The following is a 26,122-nucleotide window of genomic DNA, read 5'->3' as shown; positions in this document are numbered from 1 at the left end:
ACAATACAATTAGATACCAGTAAACATTAAGAAAACATATTTATATTAAATATTTAGGAATATGCCAGCAATGTCATGGAGTTGTACATTAACATATGGATCATTTTATAAGTTAAATGGTATGTCAGCGTTCCTAAAATGTAGTGCACATATTATATTGAGCATAATGTTGAAATAATGTTAGATGTTATGCATGTCACTGACACTGTGTTTGTCTTGCTAGTATTACACCTCGAGTAAATATTTTAATCTAATTTCATTTTAGCTATGTTTAGAAAAGGTAGTGTAAAGCTGAATTTGAGAATAAGCCTGGATATATTTCAATATTTTACCAAATTAAATGTGATTATTTAAATGACAGAGTTGAGAATACTACCTGAGCTAGTGTAAAACTGCTCTTCCATGAAAAACTCTAATGTATTCTAAAGAATTGCACTTGCAAAACCAACTTGACCTGTAGTGCTTGTCAAGTAAGTTCCTATATTAGATGGAGTAAAGAAATCAGGGTTCATGTGCATTTAGTGAATGTATACACAGCAAAGTCTTTGACTACAATAAATGTAATTTTTCTTACTGATAGCAGTGTCAAGGCTCACATTTAACTTGCATGTGGTTCAGAAATACATTGCTTCATGCAGAAGTTGTAAGCCATCTGTTATTGTTACCATTTAGGATATGTTTTTACTAGTGGGGAGGCGATCTTTGTGGTGGGCCACATACTGGTCCCCCAGTCTGTTAGAGGGTTACAGAGTTTTCTTTTGGCCTACATGATTGAGTTTTTCACAGTTAAAAGGCTGTGAACTCATAGAAGCTGTGAAGTAACACCAGTTCCTAGAATACAGAGGTAGCTGTAGAGTACAAAAGATAGATGAATAAAAGGAACAATTGTCTCCTTGAAGAATTTACCCTTTCAGTATAATATTGTAAGCAACTGATGCATGTTAACAGTATTCCCACAGTCAATCCAACTACTAATGTCTGTGAGGTACTCATCTATACTGTAGCAGTATCATATCCTAAATTCACTTGGAAAATAAAAGAAAAAAAGAGTGAAGGAGGTCACAGTAATAAGGTTGTATAATTATCTAGATTTGCCATGTACATGTGTTAAGGAGGGAAGTGACAGGAATTTCTCTAGCTAATCAACTAGTTAGATTTTTCCATAAATAATGACAGTGCCTCAAGTTGCTTTAGGTAAATATCTGTTTCTGCTGATTTTGAAATAGCTGTTTTAGAAATTATGACGGTGGAAAGAACAATAAGTATTTTAGGTCAACTTTTTTTCTCAACTACAAACATCGTGAAGTAGGGAGATCAGTGGTATCCATCTTGCTATTTTAGTGCTAACAATAAGGTTAAAAACCCTGGTGTATTTTATGCAGATACCAATCAAAACAGATACTCCAATATAAATAGGATTTTTTAATTTTGTGTGATGCAAAATGGAGACCCAAAAATGACAGAAAGTAATAGTTTATGTTAGGTTATAAAAGAGTAAGTTCATCTCTGAGAAGGAAAAAGTTGATTTTTTAATTGAGAAATAGTGTGATTAGTGAATTTTTTCCATCTTCTGGATTTTTTTTTTTCTTTAAATAACAAAGGTACATTTTAAAGGATTTCCTGCATTTGTGTCACTATTATTCATTCAAAACTATCAGGTAGAGGAATGCTCTTTGAGAAACCAGAGTCAATTAAGGCTGATGGAAGTGAAGTTTATTTCAAAAAACACAGATTCATGGGATCATCTTCCTTAGATTTTGACAATTGTATTCTTAACTCAATAACTTTATTAAAATGAGCTGGAGTGGTGAAATTAATTATCATTGAAAATCCTGGAAGGTCTAATTAAAAAGATGAGGAACTAAGAAGTGCAATACAGTTTGTATAAAAACATATCTTCATTGCAAATAGTAGGAAATGAAGAAGTAGTAAAATATTTTAATTTTGACTGAACGTTATCCTGAATTTAAATGAAATTATATACTACATACCTTTGCTTGGAGGCAGTGGCTTTACAGTAATCACTGATATTTCTGGAAAAAACAAATAAGTAAGCAACCTAATATAGGAAGTTTTTGGAAACATTTGGCAGAAGAAAACATGGTTCCTTCTCATTTAGGTTCCTTCACTTGCTGGACATGATCTGGCATTTTAAAACTTTGATAAAATCCTTGTACAGAGTTTAGTTATGGACATTTGAGTTTTAGAAACCTTAGTTCATGTTTTGTTTTTCAAGTGTTCATTTTCTTGTTCTTTGCTTAATAACTGTCTCGGGTACAGAGATGAAGACACCAGTTTTATGGTTCAAGTTAGATGCAACTTAATTAAACTATATGGAAACATTATTTGCAACAAATGTTGTTTAGGTCAGTGCTGCTCTGTCTGAAGGAGAGGGAAATCTTTCTGGATTAGACAATACCTGTTGCTGATAGTGAAAGGTGTTTTTTTTTCTCCATCCCAGAAGTTAGGATGCAGTTGCTGATTGATTGTCATAAAACCATCGTCAACTGAAGCAAAAAGATGATGTATATGTGTGTTTATGGTATAGAGAAAACATGTTTTTTAAAAGCTGAAGGAGAAAGGAGACTTCAGAGAAACCATGATTCCTTTATGATCCTGCTAGTGAGCGGAAGTCGTCTTAATTTTCTTGCATCCCCTTCATTCAGTGCTGGGAAGAATAGTTTCCTGAGAAAGCACTGATGGCACTGGAACCTGATCTTGAGTCCATCAGAGAAAGTGGAAAGACCCTGAACTACTTGGTATTAACCTCACAGATTCTAACTCAAAACTGGAAGAATAGATTTTTGATTCATAGCTGTATTTCTGCATCATCAATTAAACACTTCTCTTTCTGGTCATGATCTGGCTTTTAAAAACTTTAGTAAAATTCATTATGGACATTTGAGGTTTAGATACATCAATTCATGTTTTGCAAGTGTTTGTTTTCAGGTGAAAAGTTTTAAAGTGGTATGAAATGCGAAATTCAGTGGCCTGGCCTTCAGAAGTTCTGATACTTTTCCTGTTCCTTCATAATTTTTAGTGTGGTTTTTTAAACTTATATTCATTTATATTTATTTTTATTTGTATTTAATCATTTTAGGGTTCAGGAAGCTGTTTTTAGGGAAACTGTTTTAAACTGCTACAGATAAATCAAAGCCTTCAACAGAACTGTTTATAATTCTGTAAAGGATAAATCTGAGGAGCAATGCTAGGGAACTTGTCCTTGTTCTGTCTTTATTTCCTGTGCAAGTGTATAAAACATTTGAGACTTTCCATGAAGTAATTCTTCTACCTTTGTATTGTTATGCACTTTGAAATATTTAAGACACAGACAAATAGGTTGTCTGTAAAAATCAAGTCTTCAACCTTCACCAGTCTTAAGAGCCTGCAGAATTTTTTTTATAAGGTCATCTCAAAGACTTTTCTAAGCAAATTCAGAATCAAATGTATTTACTAAAATGTATTTACAAAATGTATTTAATTTCCTAAGCTAATTTCCCTAGTAACTGGACTGACTTTGGAGTTTTATTTGAACTTTAATCATTAAATCAAAGTTTAATAATTTTTGAGATTCCTAGACAGAATTCAGACAATGGCAGTTATTTTTAGAAAATTAGTCTCATAAAGCAATCCTATATAAAATTACATTAGAAAAGATCAAAAGCAATTATCATAGGGCATTATTCTCCCTCTCCTTGTCTTACTGCAGTTAAAACTTCTTATTCCCCAGTTTTCCATCACCATGTTCCAGATTAATGAATAATATTATTCCAGTCAGGAGAGACCAAGGTGGTGAGAATGCTTCTTGTCATTTTGTGGAAATTTCACTGTCTAAACAAGAGATTCTAATTTTACTTCTGCTTTTCTGAACAGGTCCTGGGCCCTACCAAGAATCTTATTGTTTTTGAACAATAAGAGGTTGTTGGAGTTCTGTATCTCCACAGTGCCCTACAACTTTCTCACTTGGAATTGCACAAATGTGACAAGTATCTGTAGAAACCATGGGTTGTTCCTCATACCACTGCCTGCTTGCTATTGGAAAATATCTGTTTGTGTAAACTCACTCTATTCTTGACACTTGACTGAGACTGACTTTGTGTCTTATGAGGAAAGACACTCTCAGTCTCATCGAGGTTTTCATGGGCTGTATATGATCTAAAGGATATGCTCTTTTTTAACAAAGAAATATGTTAATTTCCAGATTACTGAAATTTGAAAAAAAAAAATTTTACAAAGAGACTCACAAACACAATAGATTATTTCCTAGACTTAGAATACCTCTGACAAAAGCCTCCTGTACCAGCTATTATTCTGGATCATTTTCTGAGATATCTCTCTGCTGCAGAAAGCTTAATGATTTCCTCAGTATTGGCTTTCAGATTGGGATCTCTAAAAGTAATTCGGAGAGTTGACAACTTAGACCATCCTGTCTTGGGCCACTTATCCTAGGCTGTCCTCTGATCCTATTTCTCATGTATCCATTCGTCTATGCCGCTGTCCTTTATATTACTGTGTTCAGAGCTCACTCTTGTCTCCTTCATCACTATAGAATTCACCTCCAGTAGCAGAAGGTGCTTTAAACGAACATGGCACTGAATGCCCACAGTTTTTCTGTCTTCTGTTTCTTGGAGTTGGATTGCCAAACATAAGTAAAATGGTCTCTCTGTAAATGTATTTAAATACAAAGTTGCTTCTTTTCTCTCTGTTAGAATTATTCTGATTGCATAATCAAATCATCTTCTCTACTCAAAAATACGTTATCTAGCTTTCTGTTTTCAGGACTGTCACGATGTGACATGTAATAGAACGTAGTCAGTATACATACATCTTATTAAAGTTTCAGATTTAAACTTGCCTGAAATCCTGATGAAGACCACACAAAGCAAATGCATCGTACTGGTGGTTAACTTGACATACAAATGTTTTCCCTAAATTAGATCTCTTCCCATGTGTTGTTAACTTTGCCTACTGTCATACTAAGATACACTCTGTGCTGGCCATCACAGTCAAGGAACAGGGAGATTAACTACATTGTAGTCCAACTTTGTGCTAACTTTTTCTTCATCATGATGCCGTTTGGCTCAGTTCCTTATTCACAGATCAATTGCACACCCTCCTCAGTGTTCAAGGAAAGGGAGATGTGGTCATAGGAACTGCCAGTCTCCTTTTCTAATTTCTCTTGTATTTGAAAATTATTTGGAAAATAAAAAAAAAACAACTTCTTGACAGGATGTAGCTTCAGAATGTTCTTAACTAGTTCAATCTAACGACTACATGTGTTTTTATATATCTGTGTAGTGAGACTTTGCTTTTGTTAGCAAGCTCCGTGCTAGAAGAACACTGAGATATATTTCTTGCTTAAGAAAGAACAGAAAACTAACTAGAAGAGTAAGTAAGCCTGAAAATCTTTTTGCAGTCATATATAAGCTTCTTTGATGTTAAATGAGCAAGGGTTTATGTGCCCAAAAGCTTGTATAATTTTTTCACTTACAACAGTCAGTATAAAAGGTACTAGTTCCTCCTATAAATCTTGACCTGTACGTGTACACTGTGGTGTTGTAATTTTGTAGTACCAAAATTAGTAGTAGTTGGTTTTCTTTTAGATGGTAATGGATTTCTGAAAAGCAGTGGCTGGTGGAATTAGATGAGCTGGCTTTCATTTTGCTAACTATTTTTCCTACCCTGATAGCACTAGAAATGTATCTTTTAATTTCAGATTGTGCAAAATAGATCCGTTTTCCATTTAATTTCTTCTTCAAGCTATCCTAAAATAATCTTATCCTAAAATGTGTACAGAAATAGTGTAATAACAATATTTACTTTATCGCCTCAATACATTTTCACTTTCATTTTTGTTCAAATTAATAAAGCTATTTGCAATTCTGGAACCAGAAGACGAAACAGTTCTTGAGCAGTAAGTTATATTTGCCACCTGTTGCAATATTCAGAAACCCTATCATGTGCTATTAAGTTCCAGGTGTAGACTTTTATCAAAGGTAGCTCAGCAAATTCCTTGTTTCAGTCCCAGGTGTGTAACAGCACACCTAGGACTCCTTGGACACAGTTAGACATTATAGCACAGCAGGGAATGGTATAAATGTTTAATTATCTAGATTCAGCTTCAGTGGCTGGAAACCAGTGCCTATACATAAATAATGAAGACATTGCTACTAATAGAGTAAAGCGGCAAACCTCCCAAGATGTTTTTTTTTTTTTTCCCTCAGCTGTTTACTTAGAGCTTTTTTTAGCTAGTGTCCTCAAGGAACAGTTTATTGATAGGTTGAGGAATTAAATGACAAAAGCTTCACACCTGGGTTAATATTGTCTAGCTGAAGATGTCCCTGCTCCTTGCAGGGGGATTGGACTAGATGACCTTTAAAGGTCACTTCCAACCTAAACTATTCTATGATTCTCTTCTATGATTCTATGATTGTCTCTGCTGTGTAGATCTGCTGTGAGAAAAAAGGAATTTGTATAGCAAATATATCAAATATTGGATGCACAGGCAAGACAATTGTATGAGTGACTTTATGTAGACAACTTCAGCAGATATTGGACTTCAGTGCATTCATGCAGAAATTTAAATAAATGTGACAAATACTGTTTAAACAAGATGCCATCTATGAAGTATAAATAGGAGGGTATTTGAAAATGAAAAATTCCTTGGTTTGAATTATTATAAAGATGCCTTCATTCAGCATCAAGGAGATCCATGGAAAAGCCTGGATTTCAGGTAGCTAATTCAATTTTAGTTGATTAATGTGTGCTGATGGTTGCAGTTTTTGAGCATTGGTTTAATGTAGTTCACAAGTCCTTCTTACCATTTTAGATCTGTAAGAAGTAAAATACCTATGCTTTGTAAACCAAATACATAAAAAAATTGACAGTTCTCTTTGATGTTGGGGCTGGTATACTTTCACAAAATCCCTAGAGTGTTTTTATACTGATAGAATCGTAAATGTATATTTATTAACTGAAGTTAGAATCTTAGTCATTTAGTTGACTATGTATACAGGTACATCTCCCATTTATCTTTAAATGTTTAAACTTCTCGGGCAGTGTTAATCACTAGTGTTCATTTAACCTGTTCATCTTTCAGTGTCAGTGTAATTGCTACATAACTTCAGAGTCATGACCTGGTTAATTAAGGTGTTCTTGCTCTCAGATACTTGGTCATGGGATTATGAAAGATGATATTTATTGTTGTTAATGATTTGCATTTCTTAAAGTTCTAGGTAGGGAATGTGTAGTATTTTTCCAAGAGATTAGGATAGTTTTAGCTCTACATTGAAGATAGGGTTCAAATGCCTTTTTCTCCTGAGGTGTACAATTGTCTAGTTGTCTGTTCGCATTGAGTATTAACTCATATTAATTCATATCATTCAGGAAGCTGGTCTCAATACATAAGAAGAAACTAAGCAGCATTCTTATTGTTTTGATGTTACTTTTGTAAAAGTTGAAAGTGTACATACTGTTTGCTTTCAGAAGTCAGAGCAAGTGTGAATTTACTACAGTGACATTAGCTCTCTGAGTTACTCTCTCAAAACAAGTGTTATTCAACAAACATTTTTCAGGTAACATATTTCTGAACTAGATATAAGAAAAATGCAGTACTGTCATACTGCTTCAAAACTGAGGACAGGGTTTCCATTGTTTGTTAGTATTGGCTGAATCAGCGTCATATGGCAGGCTGTAAATTGTATGTCAGCTGTGTCATAGGACCAAGTTTTTCAGATTACATACATTAAAAAACAGAATACCATCTCCCTTTTCTTGTACTGTCTCCCTGTTCTTGTATTATATCAAGTCTTCTGTGTTGTCTATAGGTAGATTTATTGCTTTCACACTTAACTAATATTGACCACAAATTAATTTTTTTTTTTTTCCCCGTGAAAGAGTACTTTCCTGCCCTCATTTGAAAATCTGAGTCTTTGAGAGTTTTATCTCTGTGGCAGTTTAATTGAAGCTGAAACAATTTTGCCATTACAAACATTAGTTGTAGTGGGGGGAACCCTCAATCTTTCCGAATTTTTTCTGTACAAGTTACCACTTTCAAAAAAGCTTTTGAAATACTAGCAGTGTACATAAGAGTATTGTGAAGAATGGGCTGGAATTTCAGTTCTAGAATCCGTGATGATAAGCTGATCTTCATAAGCCCAGTTGTGGTCATCCATTACATAAAACAGGAGGCACTTTGCTGGCATGCTCATCATCTGTCATCCACTTTGATTTAAACATATTACTGGAATGAGTGTCTGAATTGTAAAAAAACAAAGAACAAAACCAGCCAAAAGACTACACAAAATTTTGTCAGTGCTTCTGTGACATTTCAGTTAGGATTTCAAACATTTGATTTCTTTGTACTGGCAGATGCAAATGCTTTCAAAGTAGGGGATAAAATGAAAAATCTTTAAGTATAGTTTTAGTCAATAACAAAAATAACAATAACCAAAACACTTGATTGGTTCTAATTTGGAACTTGAAAGTTGCTGCTCCTGAATTCTCTGATAATATAAGCTGTGCAACAGAAATATGAGGAAATCTTTAATTTTTTTTGGTCACTTTAAATATATTTAAATTAGTCTTTTAGTTGGAACCAGCTATTCTAAGGAGAACCTGCATACTATTGAGGTGGAAAAATCATAAAAAAAAAAAAAAGAAAAAAAAGTGGCTGATATTCACTGTTGACACAGGGGATTTTGGAAATTCAGAAAGATTCAAGGATTTGCACTGTGAAAATCTGTACTTCACAGATTTGAAGAAATCCTAAAGTACTCAAACTTAGTTTTGTTTATAGAAAAGCTGACCCTATAACATGAACGATTTCATCAGAGAACCTTATACCAGGGGGAATATTCAAATACTTAAAGTTAGGTATTAGATCAATACATGGCCTTTAAGCCTTTCAAATATCTAGATTTAAAATCTAAAAGAAAAGAAAAATAAAATGAAACAGGAACCTTTAACCTCTGGCTAACTTTAGGTGTTGTTTTCAGAAATATATTGAGGGAAAACTTCGAAGTTTTTGTTACAACTTTCCAAAGACTTTTACTGTTGGTGCATTACTGTAACTTTTCTCACACGCTACATGACTAAAGCCCACTAGAGGGAGCCAGAAATATTTTATTATTTTATTGCCAAGTCAGTATTTCAGATTATTTCCATTTCTACTTTTTATCCAATTCTAGGAAAGTGTAATATAATGCTGTGTCCTTTATAGCACATTATAATCTGCATGTCATATGGTCATCACAGGTATGGATTTGTTCATGCCCCAAACCCACAAAACAGGAGCTGTCTGCTGTGTAAGGCAATTGTTTGAAGTAGAGCATGCACCAGTTACAAACTTACACATAACAGCTAGGGAAGAAAGGGATGGCTTTGTCAGAGAGAAATAGACCACTGTCTTCGCCTTCGTGGAGATAAATGTGGGTCAGATCTGGTCCAGAATTGGGAATGAAAACACATATAACTTCACATCCTGAGAAGATAAAAAATTCTTTCACAGAGAAACCATTGTGTCAGGATTTAATCTCAGTGAAAGTGCCTGTTTAACCACTTTTCTTTCTGAAGCCTCAAACAGTTAACCTAGCCCATTTATACAGGCTGTATGTGGTGTCTCCACAGACCTTGACTTGTTTCACTCAATATTGTCAGTAGTGTATCCTGAAAAAATGAAGGGAAAAGCAGAAGCCACATGGAGATGACACTAGTAAGATATGCTGGTTTTATCAAGGTAAATTGATAAGAGCTTCCAGCTGTGAGCTGGAATGTAACAACTTCAGAGCCTATTTAAAAAGATTTCCTGACAAATTACATGCTCTTTGTTAGGCAAACTGCATGTCATTTTTAAGGCACAGACATGGTTTCCAGGACATACTTCTATAAAGTCTTTTGTTCTGATGAGAGAAGTTTGTCAGGACTACATTATCTTTATAATTAGGTCATATTCTTTGAAAAGTCCACTAGTTGTTAGCTGCTAACTGAAATTGTACTGTGGACTCTTTTTTGAAAGGAGATTACTAGCCTATTCCGCTATTGGTATTCTTCAAGACACGTAGTCCATGACTTGTTTCCCATTCTTACTTCACCTATATTCTCATATTATCACAGAATCACAGAATCATTAAGGTTGGTGTCCTGGTTTCAGCCAGGATAGAGCTGTTTTTCTTCACAGAAGCCAGTGTGACACTGTGTTTTGGATTTGGGATGAGAAACTGTTAATGCGCTGATGTTTTGGGTTGTTGCTGAGCAGTCAAGGACAGTTCAGCTTCTCATGCTGGCCCGCTAGCAAGGAGGTTGGGGGTGCACGGGGAGCTGGGAGGGGACAAAGCCAGGACAGCTGACCCAGACTGGCCAAAGAGATATTCCCTACCATACGACGTCATGCCCAGTACATAAACTGGAGTTGGCCGGGGGGCGGAAATCGCTGCTTGGGGACGGGCTGTCGATCACTGGGTGGTGAGCAATCGCTGTATTGGGCATCACTTGTTCTTGTACATTCCTTTGTTGGTATTATCATTGTTGTTTCCTTCTTTCTTTCTGTCCTATTAAACTGTGTTTATCTCAACCCACGAGGTTTTTTCCTAATTCTCTCCCCCACCCTACTGTGGGAGGGGGAGTGAGCGAGCGGCTGCGTGGTGCTTAGCTGCCAGCTGGGGCTAAACCACGACAGTTGGAAAAGACCTTAAAGATCATCAAGTCCCACTGTCAGCCCAACACCACCATGCCCACTAAACCATGTCCCGAAGTGCCACGTCCACATGTTTTTTGAACAATTCCAGTGATGGTGACTCCACCACCTCCCTGGGCAGCCTGTTCCTAACCTTGGCCACTCTCTCCATAAAGAAAATTTCCCTAATATCTAATCTAAACCTCTCCTGGCACAATCTGAGGCTACTTCCTCTTGTCCCATCGCTAGTTACTTAGAAGAGACCAACACCAACCTCACCACAGCCCCCTTTCAGGTCGTTGTAGAGAGCGGTAAGGTCTCCCCTCAGCCTCCTCTTCTCCAGACTGAAAGACACTTGTTATGAGACATGGAAGACTTAAGCTATGAGACTTTGCATTGTTCTGCTTTCTACTGTCAGTTCACGTACACATAATGTGTACGTGAAGAGTTTTACCACCTTATATCTCCCCTTCCCTGCAAGAAGGAAGGATGCAAAAGAGCAACAAAGCAGGAAGTGGTCATTAAACTGTAGATACAGTTATCTGGGTGAAATGTGAAGTAGTCCTTATTTTAGGGAAGGCACTAAATCTCACTAATAACACTTTCAAAGCCTGCTAACTTATGTTAGCCATGAAGGGGAAGCATTCAGCTAGCTACCTCAACAGGATGCTGAAGAAAGACTTTGCATATGTGGAATTTGTAGATATTTTAAAGGAAGAAATAAGAAAGTTATTTCTTATATTTATTCTATTCGGAGAGTTGTCAATATATATAAAGTAGAAATGTAGGCAATTAACCAAATGTATTTCCTAAAAAAGGGCATTATATGACACTGGATTAAAAAAAAAAAGCTTTATTTAATTGTACATAACTTCCTTTTTCCTTCTGTCAAATATGGTTGTTCTCTTCAGGATATTGGTAAATAATGTATACCTGGCTGTGTTAGGTGTCACTAAGTCTGTTGCTTTTCTACTTTTATTCTCCTTTTCTATTTTGAAATTCATTAAACTGACATGCATATAAAATATTTTTTTAGATCTTAGGTTTTCTTAGTGTTCTGCCAGGGTTAACTGTGGCTGCATCTCATGTAGGCATAAGATGTGTAGCTATTGTAGCATGAAACGCAGTGTAGGTTTCCAGCCTGGATAGCACAGCATAGCTAGCCTGTTGCGGGAGGTGTGTCCAGAGGAGGGCAACCAAGGTGGTGAAAGGTCTCAAAGGCAAGACTTAAGAGGCGTGGTTGAGGTCACTTGGCCTGTTCAGCTTGGAGAAGGGCAGTCTGAGGGGTGACCTCATCTCAGTCTACAACTTCTGTTGTAGGGGAGGGGGCAGCGGAGGTGGAGGTGCTGATCTCCTCTCCAGTGACCAGTGATAGGACACAAGGAAATGGAATGAAGCTGCATCATGGGAAGTTCAGACTGGGCATTAGGGCAAGGTTCTTCACTGAGAGGGTGGTTGGTCACTGGAACAGGCTTCCCAGGGAAGTCGTCACAGCACCAAGCCTGTCAGAGTTCAAGGAGCCTCTGGATGACACTGTTAGTCATATGTTTTGGTTTTAGGTAGGCCCACGAGGAGCAGGGAGATGGACTCGATGATTGTTACGGGTCCTTCCAACTTGAGATATTCTGTGATTCTATGATTCCATGTCTTATTTTTTTGGCTGAGCTTTGCAGCCTGCAACGAGCTGGGCTGCTGTGACTTGTTAGAGTCTAGACAGAAAGTTCAAGTTGAAGAATGTTGACCTGCCTAATGGATGAGGGAAAGGCTGTGGATGCTGTCTACCTGGACTTCAGTAAACCCTTTGACAGTGTCTCCCATAGCTTTCTCCTGGAGAAACTGGCGGCTCGTGGCTTGGATGGGTTTACTCTTCGCTGGGTAAAGAATTGGGTGGATGGCCGAGCTCAGAAAGTTGTGGTGAATGGCCTTAAATCCGGCTGGCGTCCGGTCACAAGCGGTGTTCCCCAGGGCTCGGTTCTGGGGCCGGTCTTGTTCAATATCTTTATTGATGACCTGGATGAGGGGATCGAGTGCTCCCTCAGTAAGTTTGCAGATGACACCAAGCAGGGTGGGAGTCTTGATCTGCTGGAGGGTAGGAGGGCTCTGCAGAGGGATGGATCGATGGGCAGAGGTCAACTGTATGAGGTTTAATAAGGCCAAGTGCTGGGTCCTGTACTTGGGTCACAACAACCCTATGCAACGCTACAGGCTTGGGGAGGAGTGGCTGGAGAGCTGCCTGGCGGAAAAGGACCTGGGGGTGCTGGTTGACAGCCAGCTGAACATGAGCCAGCAGTGTGCCCAGGTGGCCAAGAAGGCCAACAGCGTCCTGGCCTGTATCAGAAACAGTGTGGCCAGCAGGAGTAGGGAAGTGATCATGCCCCTGTACTCGGCACTGGTGAGGCCGAACCTCGAATCCTGTGTTCAGTTTTGGGCCCCTCACTACAAGAAGGATGTTGAAGTGCTGGAGCGTGTCCAGAGAAGGGCAACGAAGCTGGTGAGGGGTCTGGAGCACAAGTCTTACGAGGAGCGGCTGAGGGAACTGGGGTTGTTCAGTCTGGAGAAGAGGAGGCTGAGGGGAGACCTTATCGCTCTCTACAACTACCTGAAAGGGGGTTGTGGTGAGGTGGGTGTTGGTCTCTTCTCCCAAGTAACCAGCGATAGGATGAGAGGAAATGGCCTCAAGTTTAGATTGGATATTGGGAAAAATTTCTTCACCGAGAGGGTGGTCAGGCATTGGAACAGGCTGCCCAGGGAGGTGGTGGAGTCGCCATCTCTGGAAGTGTTCAAAAAAACGTGTGGATGTGGCGCTTCAGGACATGGTTTAGGGGACATGGTGGCGCTGGATTAATGGTTGGACTTGATGATCTTGAAGGTCCTTTCCAACCTTAGTGATTCTGTAACATTTATGTGGGGTTCAATACAGCAATAACTGCATGATAAGCATCTCTATTTTTCTGTTACCATTCGGTTGTCATTCTGTTACATTTCATTACGGCTGGATCTTTCATTTTTCTCAGACAATTTCAGTAATGAGTGATGGCACAGGTGATGTAAGTGGTGTAGTTCTGTTGGCTTCAATTTAATGCCATCTGCATACAGACCCCAAGATTATTGTGGTCCTGTCACATTTTCTCCCTTTTTGGCCTCTTGTTGATGTTGATATTGTGTCTTGCAGTAGTAAATAACCTGTGAACACTTAATGCCGTTCTTCTTCAGACAGTTTACAAGCATTAATTAATGAAAATATTCAGCACCTCTGTGCTGTAGATCATTTCTTATTTTTATAGCTGGTTCCTTAATGAAGCTGTGACATGAGTACAAAACTTTGAACACAAAGCAGCATAAATAACATCTAATTGAGACTTTCAGGCAACAAAAGTCTCAAAATTAAATCTCTGTAAGATATTTGAATATTTTACTAGTGCCTTTGAGAGTAGAAATGTTTGTGAAATAAAACAACTTGGAACTATTATTTGGATGATTTCTACTGTGTGCCAAATCTGGTGGAACACAGTACTTATTTTGCCTGAATTATTTATTATTAAAATATTTAAGAAAATGAGAAAATGTTGTAATAATCGTCTCTTAAATAAAACTTAATATTTTCAGACATCCTGGATTTATGTTATAAGCAGTAAGCATCAATCACTTTTCTGTAAAATTGTGGAAAATTAGTAATTCCACTGTCTATTTATATTACCTTACTCCAGCTGTAACTGCCTATTTGTATTTTTCTACTAAAACCTTAACTGCCTTTCCTCCATCCCAAATTTTTAATCCATCAGCAAAGTTGCTCTAACAACAGTCTCCTCAGAGGGAATTATTTTTTGAAGAATTAAGGGAACAAATAGGCAAAAACAGTTGGACTGAAGAGTTCAAGGAACTCGTTTGTGTGCAGAGATGGGTAGGGATTAGGCGGTGACAATTAACTGTAACTTCTTTGCAGAGGATTAAATGATACAAGATCACCTAGAAATTATTGGTTAAACTGAAACAATGGGGATTATTTGAATAATGATATAGAGGGGAAAGCTATAAGCAACTTCCTAGCTGAGTTCCTCAAGCATTAGTGTAGGGAAGATCTTTAATATTTTCACTAGTGGCCTTGGCATAGAGAACAAGAATGTTGTAATTAAATACATCGGTGACACAAAGCTGGATACTTACCAGTGTAGGGGAGCAATAGGATACCATACAGTAAAGAACCAGATGAACTTGTGAACTCCAGTAGTAAAAATGAGATTAAATAGCACCAAGTGTAAAATCAGGAATTTAAAGACTAAAAAGAATTTCTGCTCTGAACTACAGGCCAGGGACCCCTGTGTGGCTCAGTCCTGCTCAACAAACCCTGGATTCCGCAGGGTAGCTGTTTCCAAGCTGCTTATTAGGAGCAGTTCTTGCTCCATGCTGTTCTCCTACACTTTGTGCTGGCATTGTCTGGGGGAGGCTGGCTGGCAAAGGCCTAACTGTGCCAGGAAGCGTAAGAATTAGCGGGCAACCATGGGCCAGCACCTGGCCCTGTGACATGATTATGTCTTCCTAGTATAGGCTTAGCCTGAAAGAGCAAAATCTAGTTGGTCTTGAAAAATGAAAGCAGAGAGAGTATGTGATTGGTCTCTATAAAAACATCAGGCAGCAAACCCTGAGGAGAGGAAGGAGCTATTTAAACTAAATGACAACACTGGTACAAGAATAAACAAACTAGCTTGGAATAAATGAGTGCCGGAAATTAAAAGGCATTCTTTCCATTGTAGCTGTGGGACTTGGAAAAGCATTTTGACAGATTTTGGCCTCATTATTTCTAGTTAATTTTAAGATGGAACTTTTTAAAATTATAAAGTTGTTAAAAAAATACTGTTGCCTGAAGCAGCAAGCCACTGGAATCAATACACGAGGTCTCTTTCTATGCAGTATTCTTGTTTAGTGAGCTTAAAGTTCCTGAGAAAAGTGACAACACGTGTGCTCTGTTCTCTTGCTTTCTTAAGATTGTTACAAATCTGAAACTTTAGTAAAGGTGTAGCATGGTCAACTCTACATTCTCAATATATTACATAATTATGCAAGTTTTCAAGGCTAGAGAAAGACTTTGTGGAACTGTGTTGTAGATTGTGTTCACCTATGGCAGGTTTATTTCATTCCAAAACCCACCATGCTTATTTAATGAGCCCTCATGGCCCTGTGGAGTACTGTGTGGGCTTACAAACTCCATTTTGGAAGCAGTGCAGATGCATTTGCTGGGATGCAATGCTCACTGGAGTGTACCATGTCCACATCACACTCTGTTTCATGTTAGCCATTTCCTCACTGGAAGTCTTTACACTATCTAGTTCTTCATGAAATCATGAAAGCTCATGAAAGAGTTGTGTATGGTCAATATGGCACTGTACAGGAATTATGCACTATTTCCAATAGGCATTGATTCGAAACACTTTGGACTGGACAATGTTGAGTTCTGCCTGTGCCATAATGAAAAAAAAACAAATTAGTGCCTTTATCTTAAAGAATATCAGTTATTTTATATGTGAATTGCTTCTTTTTATACAGTATACTTTAGAAAGAATGTGCTCTGGTTTATATTAACCCACCTAGATTAGCACTGCAACTAACAGTTTCTAGTCCTACTGTGCATGTGGAGGCCTTTGTCACACTTTTTGAACATAAATAATCTGTTTTCCCAGTCAGATGTCTCATTCACTGATTGTACTCTTGGTTGAAAAAAAAAAGTATGAACAAAATTGCAAGTGTATGCCTTAAGAATAATAAAACTATCGATACAAGAGAGATGAACTGTCCCATTAGGATAAGTACAGCATTAGTAAAAAAGAGTGAGTGTACCTTTTAAAAATTGTAGTCACTTACGATTTTTTGTCTCTTATGCTTAAAAGATAGAATCATGTAAATGTATACAGTACCAAATGCATGCACAAGAAGGGATATACTAATTTTATGCTGACTTGGTTGTTTATAACCATCATAACTATTCATACATAATATATCCATTCACCACAAACTCAAGAGCAAATGTGTAGTATGGCCATCCTCTCAGTATACAGAATTTTTGTATGCAAATACACGTATCCTTTAAAACATGTGTAAAGATGTTAGTCTCATACTAATATTGTAACCTTTCCCACTTTTATTAACTGGTATTGGAATCCTTGTGGTGTTTAATACAGTTTTGGAGGATGGGTATCCATGTATCATTACGGATATAGGGCCAGTAAACGTTACATCAGTTTTGGCAGTTGGTCAAACTGATTATAACTTTATTACTTGCATGAAAGTGAAAGTCAGTACCATAGCACAGACTAGTGGCATAGCAAAATATTGAAAAAGTGGGTAATATTTATTAACTCTTATAAACAATCACAAATTCAGAGATTTTCTTTGCTCCTGTAATATACTTCATTGACTAAATGCATTAATTTCACAGAAGGAAATGGTGTGACGCAGAGTGAAGGTATCCCACAGGTATAGTTGAATAAGGTAGAGCTGAATGGATAATTATAAAGATACAACCTCTGTTTGCTCTAGTGCAGTATCAAAAGACGGTACTATGCAATGTCAATAATGTTACTAATTTCTTTTTAGAGGATATGAAAACTTGCAGATTCATTTTTGCTTTGAAAGAGAAGCAGTAAAACTGATTGATATCAAATAAAAACCTAAACCATCTTTAAGGAATATTTCACAGTACTGCAACCACTGCAAGGAGTTTTTGTTCTCAGTTACAGTCAAATAAATCCAGAGTAGTCCTGTTGATTTTAAAACAGTTATTTGGATTTATTTTTATGTAGAAAAATAGTTACCAAAATGCAGTTGCAAATGATCATAGAATCATTCAGTTTGGGAATTATCTGTTTGTTTACTTCTGTTGGGGCAATCAATAGCACTGTTCCTATTTTGCTAGAAAACTTTGGGAGATTTTAATGTGTTCAGAAACAAACCAGTAACCAGAAAAGCAGATCAGTCTCACTTTCTGGGGAGACAGTGTTCAAAGTGACCATTGCAGTTCCAGAACCAGGAGACCCACTGATTAAAATTATAGTTCTTTGGAAACATTGTTATATTTCAAATAAGCAAAATGGGGAAAGATCAGCAGAAACTGGGTCTAGAGGTAAGGAAGATACTATCGGGCACTGGTGCCACATTAGCCAAAGATGCATAGATGTGCTATGGGTGACTCACGTTGCTGAGTGCCAGCGCTGGTTTGGCAGTGTCTGTTCCAAGTCAACACAGTGACTCTCCTCGAAAAAAACTTCCTTGGTACAGGGTGGCTTCAAACATTGCACTGTTCCATGATGTAATGAAGTTTTTTTGCATCTGTGACAGATTAAAAAAAAAAGGACTAACTTTAGTATCTTGGTAAACATGATTAGTTACCTTGATGCTTGACCCAAGCAAGGAGTTTTCCTACTCTTCCATTTTTCTTCCCCTTTCCTTTCAATGTTGTATTCTTGTGACATTATATAATGTTTAAGGCATTGTATCTTACATAAGATATGAAGACAAAATAAATAATATATATATTTAAACCAAAAGAAATTTTCTGAAGAACTTTAACAGCAAGCACAACAGTTAGTATAATGCTAATGTATTACGTGCTTCTGCCAAGCAGCTGAACTCTACAACATTTGGTAAAACTGTAACAATCAACCATCCTGTCCTATGGAAGACTTTCAGTATGATTTTGCACCTCTGCACACCTGTAATTCAAAGTAATGTTATGAAAGCTGTTGAGGATTTGGTGTAATTATTTCTTAGATTGTAGTGTCCAAGCTTTCAAACTCAGGCTTATAGGTAATCAAATATACTGTGTCCTTTAATTTATTCTTAAAAGAAAGATTTCCATTTTGTTCTTGGAAGTTAGTGTTGGGCCATCTATAATTATCCTTAGGGGACCAGTGAATGGTATTTCATAAGGTAGCTGTCTTTTCACATGATGTATCTGAAAATATTAAGATGAGTGTCATACTATATCCTTTTTATAAAATTACCTCTTTTTTTTGCTTTAAAATGTCTGCAGGTGTAATTTCTTTATAAATATCTTTTTAATTTCATTGAGTTTCAAGTGGTGTGTGAAAGGTGTTTGGAAGAATTTAATAGACAAATCTCTAATGTTTTATTTAGGACAACATAAAGGAGCGATTTTTTGTGCACTAATTATGTCTGATGTGTAAATGTGAAATGGCTGATTATGTCGATAATGCAGGTTTTGCAGAATTTGGTTTTGTGCACTTATATAGTAAAAAGTGCTAATATTATATGATGAAAGCTTTTGGGCAATGTTAGCAGAAGTTAGAGCACATTATAGAATAAACTTGTAAAAATTGGTGAAAAAATACAAAAATAGTTAGAACTTGTTTCTTCCGTGTATGGAATAAATCTTTGTGAATGAAAAGCACGTGGAAGGTTCGAGGTAAATCTGTCTAATCCAAATTCGGAATATTTCTTTTCAGTATTGCATTAAAAAAAGAGAAATTTTTCCTAAAAAACCAAATTAAACTAAGAGTTAATGTGAAAATGTCAGGCTAGATAGATTTCGTGTGCTTATTTTCACACTTTACAGGAGAAATTTGTTTGAAAACTTCAGCAATTCTTGTCCTAGGCACGAGGTGGTGCTTCAGCCTGTTGTACTGAGGTGCACATCTCCGTACAGTACCGTTAGCACTTTAGACTAGTGTTAAACCAGCACTTAAACAATAACTAGAGGAGTTGGACAACAGATTTTTGTCCATTTTTTCCTTTTCAAATTGGCATGTTCCCATGCTGCGAAGAACTGACGCCAACAAATTGCAACACTGATGTTCGTGTACAAAATGTGCTCACAGCTGTGGAATTCTTGAGTGGTGGTTAGATTTGAAAATGGGTGTGGTAGGTAGCGTGCCTACCTTCGAGCTCAGCTTTCTGATGTAAGGGATTAGCCCTTTTTTAATTGCTGTTTTAGAAGGGAAACGTCTGTGGTGGTTCTTTGCAGATATATCAAAATGCATGTATTAAAGCATGTGATCCACTCGTGTTTTCTCCCCTTCCCCTCTCTGCTGTGCTGCTGTCACAGTCACATGAAATGCTCAGTCCTGGAGGGGACTTGGCGGGGAAAGAGCTGCTCTGCGAGCGTGTGAGCTGCTGAGAGCTCTCTCGCAGGCCCCTGGGGGCAGAAGGAGAAGTCCTGTCCTGTCCAGGAATATGCCACCTTCCCATCTGTGTTTTTATGACACTCTCTTACATACGTGTCTGTCATTTAAGTGAGAGTTCTGCACTGTAAATTACCAGTATTTTTTAAATTGCAAGAATCTTCTACATGCTACGTTAAGATGGAGAAGTCAGTTTAGCCCTGTGCTAATTGAAGGCTTGAATTTCTTGGTGCTCACTGAAAGCGCCGATATTTCTATGTGTGTGTGACAGTTGCCGTTCTGCTCATTGTGTATGATTATTTGAAGCTAAAATTATAACTGCTTGGGTCAACACTACGGAAGTCTGCATGTTGAAAGTACATTGGAAATAAGGCTTTATCAGAAGTGTTAGCTATAAACATAATGAAACATAAGAAACATAATGAAATATTATGATATTGTGAAACCTTAGAAAGGCAGCAAAAATCTGCATGATGCATAAATATATGCATTTTTCATGCTGTGTGTTTGTATTTTTCTCAACATGAAATACCGTAAGTAAATTTTTTGTTTGTTTTTAGTTTTCTTTTTTTCATGAGGTGTTTTCAGTTTAAGTGCTCTTATTGTTTCCTGCAGGTCTGACCCAAATACTTTGTAGTGTGTAAGAAACATTGCACAATGGAAACAGTTGGAACCAATTTGACTTCAGTAGGGCCAGATAATACGATGTCTTCCTTAAAGCATCACTGTGACAATCTGTAAAAGCAGCTTCCAAGATGTAGAAATGGAAATAAAATACCAGATGACGATGCAGTAAATAGTGACAACAAAGATAGGCATAGCATCTTTAATCAGGGACTGGATTTGGTGGAACTTTTATCATAAAATATTTGCTTGTTTCATGTGGGACTCACAGCACTGACAATTGCTCTGTTCTGCTATACATCGTCATCTACCTAGTTTGTCAGGAGCTGAGATTTATGTTGGAAGAGATCACTAAATTTTGTGTGTCACGGGGAAGAGGTTAGGTCAGGAGTACTCTTCCTGATTCTACTTTTAGAGGGGGAGCTATTAAATTGTATTGATTCTGAAGGACCTCTCATTCTGTTAGGTACAAGAGAATAATACTGGTCATCCTGGAGTGCATTGTCCTGGGACAAAATGTGGCTGTCAGCCAAGGACAGAGTTGCTCAAGTGTTTAGACTGTGATATCTAGCTTTTGTGACACTTTAACATCTTCTAACAGAAGGAAAAATAGCACACAAAAACTTTGGGGCATTTTGTCTTGTAGTCATTCAAATTGTTATATATTTGTATACTTAAATAATTGTTTCAGATCTGGTCCTTTCATTGAGCAGACACATATATGGAAAGTTTAATACGTCTTTCAGCTGTGTACAAACCAAGCAGAAATATTAAAGGCTTTGAATTGCTATTGATTAAAGAGGGCAAAAATACGTCTGTCTTTGGCGCTGAAATTTCAGTTTGGAGCTTTCGTGTACTTTCTAACTTGATTAGCAAAGGTAAAACAGGCCTGTTCTTATATTTGTATTTGAATGATGGCCAGGCCTGAAGCATACACAGGATTGACCTTTGTTCTCAGGACGTCTAACCTACTTCAGAGCGCAAGCTGCAACTCAGGGAGTCTCTTTTTTTACCCTCAGTGCTTTGACAGCTTGTTCTGTCTTGTTGAAACAAGCAGGCACGAGTTCTCAAAGATGGAGTATCAGCACTATAAAAAGTTAAGAAGGAAGTTTACCAGGATGGGGCAACATTAAATGGGCAAGCGGTGCCTCCTTTTCCTGCCCAGCCTGGCAGTTTGTGAATGAGGCAGTCAGTGAGTTCAATTTGAGTACGAACCTGCATCCAAGTAGCCTTCTATATGAAGCTTTCATCAAAACGTTTTTGGTGAGACTTGACTGAACAGCATGGCCCAAATTTTCTGTTTGATAACTGCCTGGAAAATAAAAGTAAGATATGGATTGCAGCTTCTGAAACCTTTTCTGGTGGACTGAGCTAGATGTACTATGGAGGTAGAAACTACATTTTCCGTGTGATTCACCCATCAAGCTAGCTGCATTTAAAAGACTAAGGAAGAGCACTAATGTAAGCCTTTGAATGTCCTGTACTGTAAACCCTTGAAAAAGAGGCGGTTTAGGATTAGAAGTGGAGGCATCATAACTAGATTGAAGGCTGAATGTAGACATTCAAGGAACATGTAGTAAAAATGATGCAATTTTGTCTGTGAGCTAATACAAAAATATAAAAAGGACAGAAAAGCTGAGTTAAGGCTAAAGAAAAATGAAGATTAAGGATTAAATAACTAAACTTGTGGTGAATTAATGCTATTTACAATTCAGATTTTAAGATAACACTATAAACACTTTGAATGTTCCATAGTATTAATAACTGGTCTGTTGTAGTTTATTAATTACATCCTGATTTATTCTCATATAACATAAGAACTGAATGTGAAATTAACTTACAGGTAATTGGCATTGGCAATTTCCTGTATTGCCATGTGACTAAGGTGATCAGATACAAAACCTTTGCAAGCAAGTACATTTTAGAATATTACAAAATCTCATTACTACATGCAGGATATCGCAACTGGGAAGCTGTAATTTTAATAGTTCAGTAAGCATACAGTGAAAGCTAAACCTTGGCTATGGAGAGACTCACCACCTTATATATTGTGTTATTTTATTTAGAAAATGACTTTAATTTACAATAGCTTTGAAAATCAAGTCACTTCTTGAAGTCAGCTGCTTCATGTAAACACAGACCACCACTGAAGTAAATAGCAGAGCATTTTTGAGAATTATAAAATTACTTCTTTATAAGAGCAGAGGATCTATTCCAAAGTTTCTTACTCTGACTTAGTAAGAGAATGGATTAAATGTTTAATGAATTTTTTATTCCTTTCTTTTTTTCTGTCATCTCATCATCCTCAACCTATGGTCTTAATTTTCAAATCTTACATTTACTGCCACTGGAATCAAATGATCCTTTTCATTTATACGGCTACTATCTGTGGTTTTCCCATGTATTTTAAATGATGAAGTGAAAATGGAATAAAAGTTTTTTTGTATTTGTATTTTTTCTAAAACAATTTTCTTCAAGGTTGTACAGACATATTTTAAAACTCGGGTAATTTTAATAGAAAGAATTGAAATAGTATTCTTTTTACGTTTGGAAATGGCAACAATCAGTTGATGTATGCTTGATGAAAACTTTGTCTACAGTGTTTAAAAGCTAACAGATTTTCCATTTAACTATGTCTGAACAGGTAATGTGGGTATGTAACTTGTGCCGAAAACAACAAGAAATCCTCACAAAATCAGGAGCCTGGTTCTATAACAGTGGATCAAATGCACCACAGCAGCCTGACCAAGAAGGCGTTAGAGGTATGCGGAATGAGGAAGCACCTCAAGAGAAAAAAGCAAAGCTGCAGGAGCATTTGCAGTACCAAGGACCATCAGGTGATGTATCCACACAAGTTTTGGACAAAAACCGATCTCAAGGGCTCACAAGACAAGACTCAATTAAGAATGGTTCCGGAATAAAGCATCAAGTAACAAGTGACACAACATCAGACAGGTAAGAAAGTATTCAATGTTTATACTGATAAAGTCTGCTGAATTTATGCTACAAATTTTATCTTTTTAAGTTTTATCTTATTTTTATTCTGTAGCCTATAAAATACATACTGGGCTTTTTGAAACAATCCTAAGAAACAGAAGCTGAGGAGTCTCTTACTGTATTCAGATGGTCATCGACAATGTGTGTTCTTCATTCCTTCTCATTAAAAAAACAACATGGAAAATGACAGTTGCAGTGTGACTGAGCTTGTCCATGTGCCTGCAACTTTGTTGAATCATAGTCATTGCACTGTATCAGATGTTACCATATTTCTTTTGTGGACACTAACTTTATATCAGAATTTTAGTAATCTAAACTCAGAGAAGCAAGTTAATGAAGGTGATGGCTGCTAGGACTATAAAACATCTGGTAGTACTTGCAGTATATAGTATTGAAGATGGTGAAATCTTTGTGTGATGACCTGAGTCTTTTCATGGTTTCTCAGTTTCTTGCTGTCAGTTCTTGTCATTAGTATGAAATTTTTTTTCTTCACTGGTTTATCTCAGTGTTGACATTGGTTGAAACGGTGGCTATTTCAGTGCTAATGCAGTAGGATCTCGTTTAGCCAGAGGCTGGAGCTGGAAATTCCCTCCCTTTTTCTTGATGTGATTGTACCAAAAAACACCAGAAGGGTCTCAACCTCTGTGGCTACATTTTACTGGAACACAAAAGTAAAAACTGTTTAATTGAAAAAATTTAATTTCTTTCCAAGCAAGACCAGAATAGAACTTTAAATATTGTGGGAAAGGAAAGAGGAGAGTGAGCTTGCTCACGTGTTTCCATGGAAGTGATACTCTCTCCAGAGACCTCCACCTGCCTTGGAATTTGGCAGCCAGAGCAGTATAATCTGGCAGCCTTCCTCTGCTGCCCAGCTATGACCTCGTTACAATATTTATTCCGCAAGCTTGAAACAAGTAAGACACGTATGATATCTTTTACAGTTAACATAATTAAAATTGTTTTCCTTTTCTCTCACCTCTTGTATTCCACCATATTTTATTTCCTATTTTTGGTCTTATTTGGGAACAAATTGGATGTAATTAATCTAACCCTTTTTGTTTCACTGATTCTGCCTGTTGTCCTTTGCTCTGATTTTAGCTGATGGGTTCAGTACTTAGTTGCTCTGAGTGCTCCTCAGTTATGTACATGGTCTCTGAGAAATACAGCTGGCAGCTTAACTTGATGCAAGGAGCAGGAGAGAGACTAATTCTCTTGTGGCTCTTTTTTTTTTTTTTCTTAATTCTGCCAGGAAAATGGAATCATGCATAATGTGATGATAAAAAAAACCCCTTCTTGTTCTCAGCAATAATTTAACTCTGAAAGTGTTTTTATATTATATGCATGCAGAAGGAGAGAGGGAGAGAGGGATACATAAATAAACATATAATTCAGATATGTAATGTACATTTACCCTAAGCAGAGTTATATGATAAACATGGATAATAGAAAGTAATAGTTACCAACAGGAAGAATGTAGACTGTGCCTGAAATCAGAACAATTCTGCTGATTGTGATCACTACTTCTCAACATATTGTTTAAATCCAGATTGTTTTGTCAGTGATTATCCCCTTCCTGTTTTATTTGGATACTAATACTAGTGTTCCCTAATTAACATATACAAGTATGCTTAGAATATATTTATAATATATATTACATGCTATTGAAGGTTAGAGGGTCTTCTGAGGAATTTTCTTCCCTAATGTTCCTCACATTAACTGTCTTTCCTTTGCTGGAGATAATGAAAAAGACTCCTCCTTAATGCCCCATCAATGTCTGATTGGTCAAACAGGCTTTTAGAGGAGAATTCCAGTGTCTCAGAGAGACTATCCCAGAATTCATAGATAGGAATAGACCTGAAGTTTGGACCTGTATATAGTGTGGTGCCATTGCTACTCTCAGCAATAATACTGGGAAGGCTTGCAATTTCGTTACATTCAACCACTGTCAAGAACATAAGATAATACATTATTATTGCTATAATGCAGTTATGCATATAATATGTATCATAATTTGATATAATTTTAATATTAAAATTTATAAATCCATATATGTTTTATTTACTATTATTGATCAAGTTAAGACAACTTTTATCCAGTTGAAACTCACTCACCACTTTGTTGTCGTCAAGCAATTGTATGTAACTTTTCCTAAAGGCTTCTGGTCTTCTGTCATCTTTTCTGAATGCTTCATGTTACCTTTTTTTTTTTAATATTATGTTATAACATATTTATGTTATATTGGAGATCATCATGACAGGTTTTTTTTCTATTCTTAAATGAATTCTATGCAGAAATTGGCTACTGCAGTATGGTAGACCATTTGTCTAAATAAGCTAATTCTAGGAGAAAAACATGGCAGTTCAAAATGTGCAAAATAACAAGGAAATAGCCAAAAAAGTCTAAAATATGTAGAAGTGGTTGTTGTTTCTGTTGCACAGCATGAACAACAGAAGTAATTAGAAAGTGAGAACTATATTGTCTGTTTTTATTTTTCATCCCAAACACATTAGTTTTGACACAAAAAATAATTAAAGACGTTAAAAAAGTATTGCTAAGACTCTATATACTTGGGCTCTTATGATTCAAATGGAAAGGTTAAATGTCTTTTTCATCAAAGAAAATTTGAGCATTTGCAGCTTCCTTTGATGTTGCAGCAATCATTACTTAGAAGTTCTTTATAGCAAATGTCATATATCTT

General features: G+C 36.8%; 1 protein-coding gene across 18 annotated transcripts in view; it reads left to right on the top strand.

Annotated features, from left to right (window-relative positions):
• Nucleotides 1-26,122, top strand: part of RIMS2 (regulating synaptic membrane exocytosis 2) — a gene marked incomplete at its 5' end in the record, with an annotated part of 516,464 nt that overhangs the window by 118,459 nt on the left and 371,883 nt on the right. For all 18 annotated transcript variants that reach the window (XM_082015603.1, XM_082015596.1, XM_082015619.1 and 15 more), the window contains one exon: nucleotides 23,072-23,382. In XM_082015603.1, the coding sequence (XP_081871729.1) occupies nucleotides 23,072-23,382 (311 nt within the window). The remainder of the gene's footprint in view (nucleotides 1-23,071; nucleotides 23,383-26,122) is intronic.

Source organism: Phaethon aethereus (assembly GCF_964289735.1).
Source record: "Phaethon aethereus genome assembly, chromosome: 2".
Classification (NCBI taxonomy): Eukaryota; Metazoa; Chordata; class Aves; order Phaethontiformes; family Phaethontidae; genus Phaethon; species Phaethon aethereus.
This window is presented reverse-complemented; position numbering and strand designations above follow the sequence as displayed.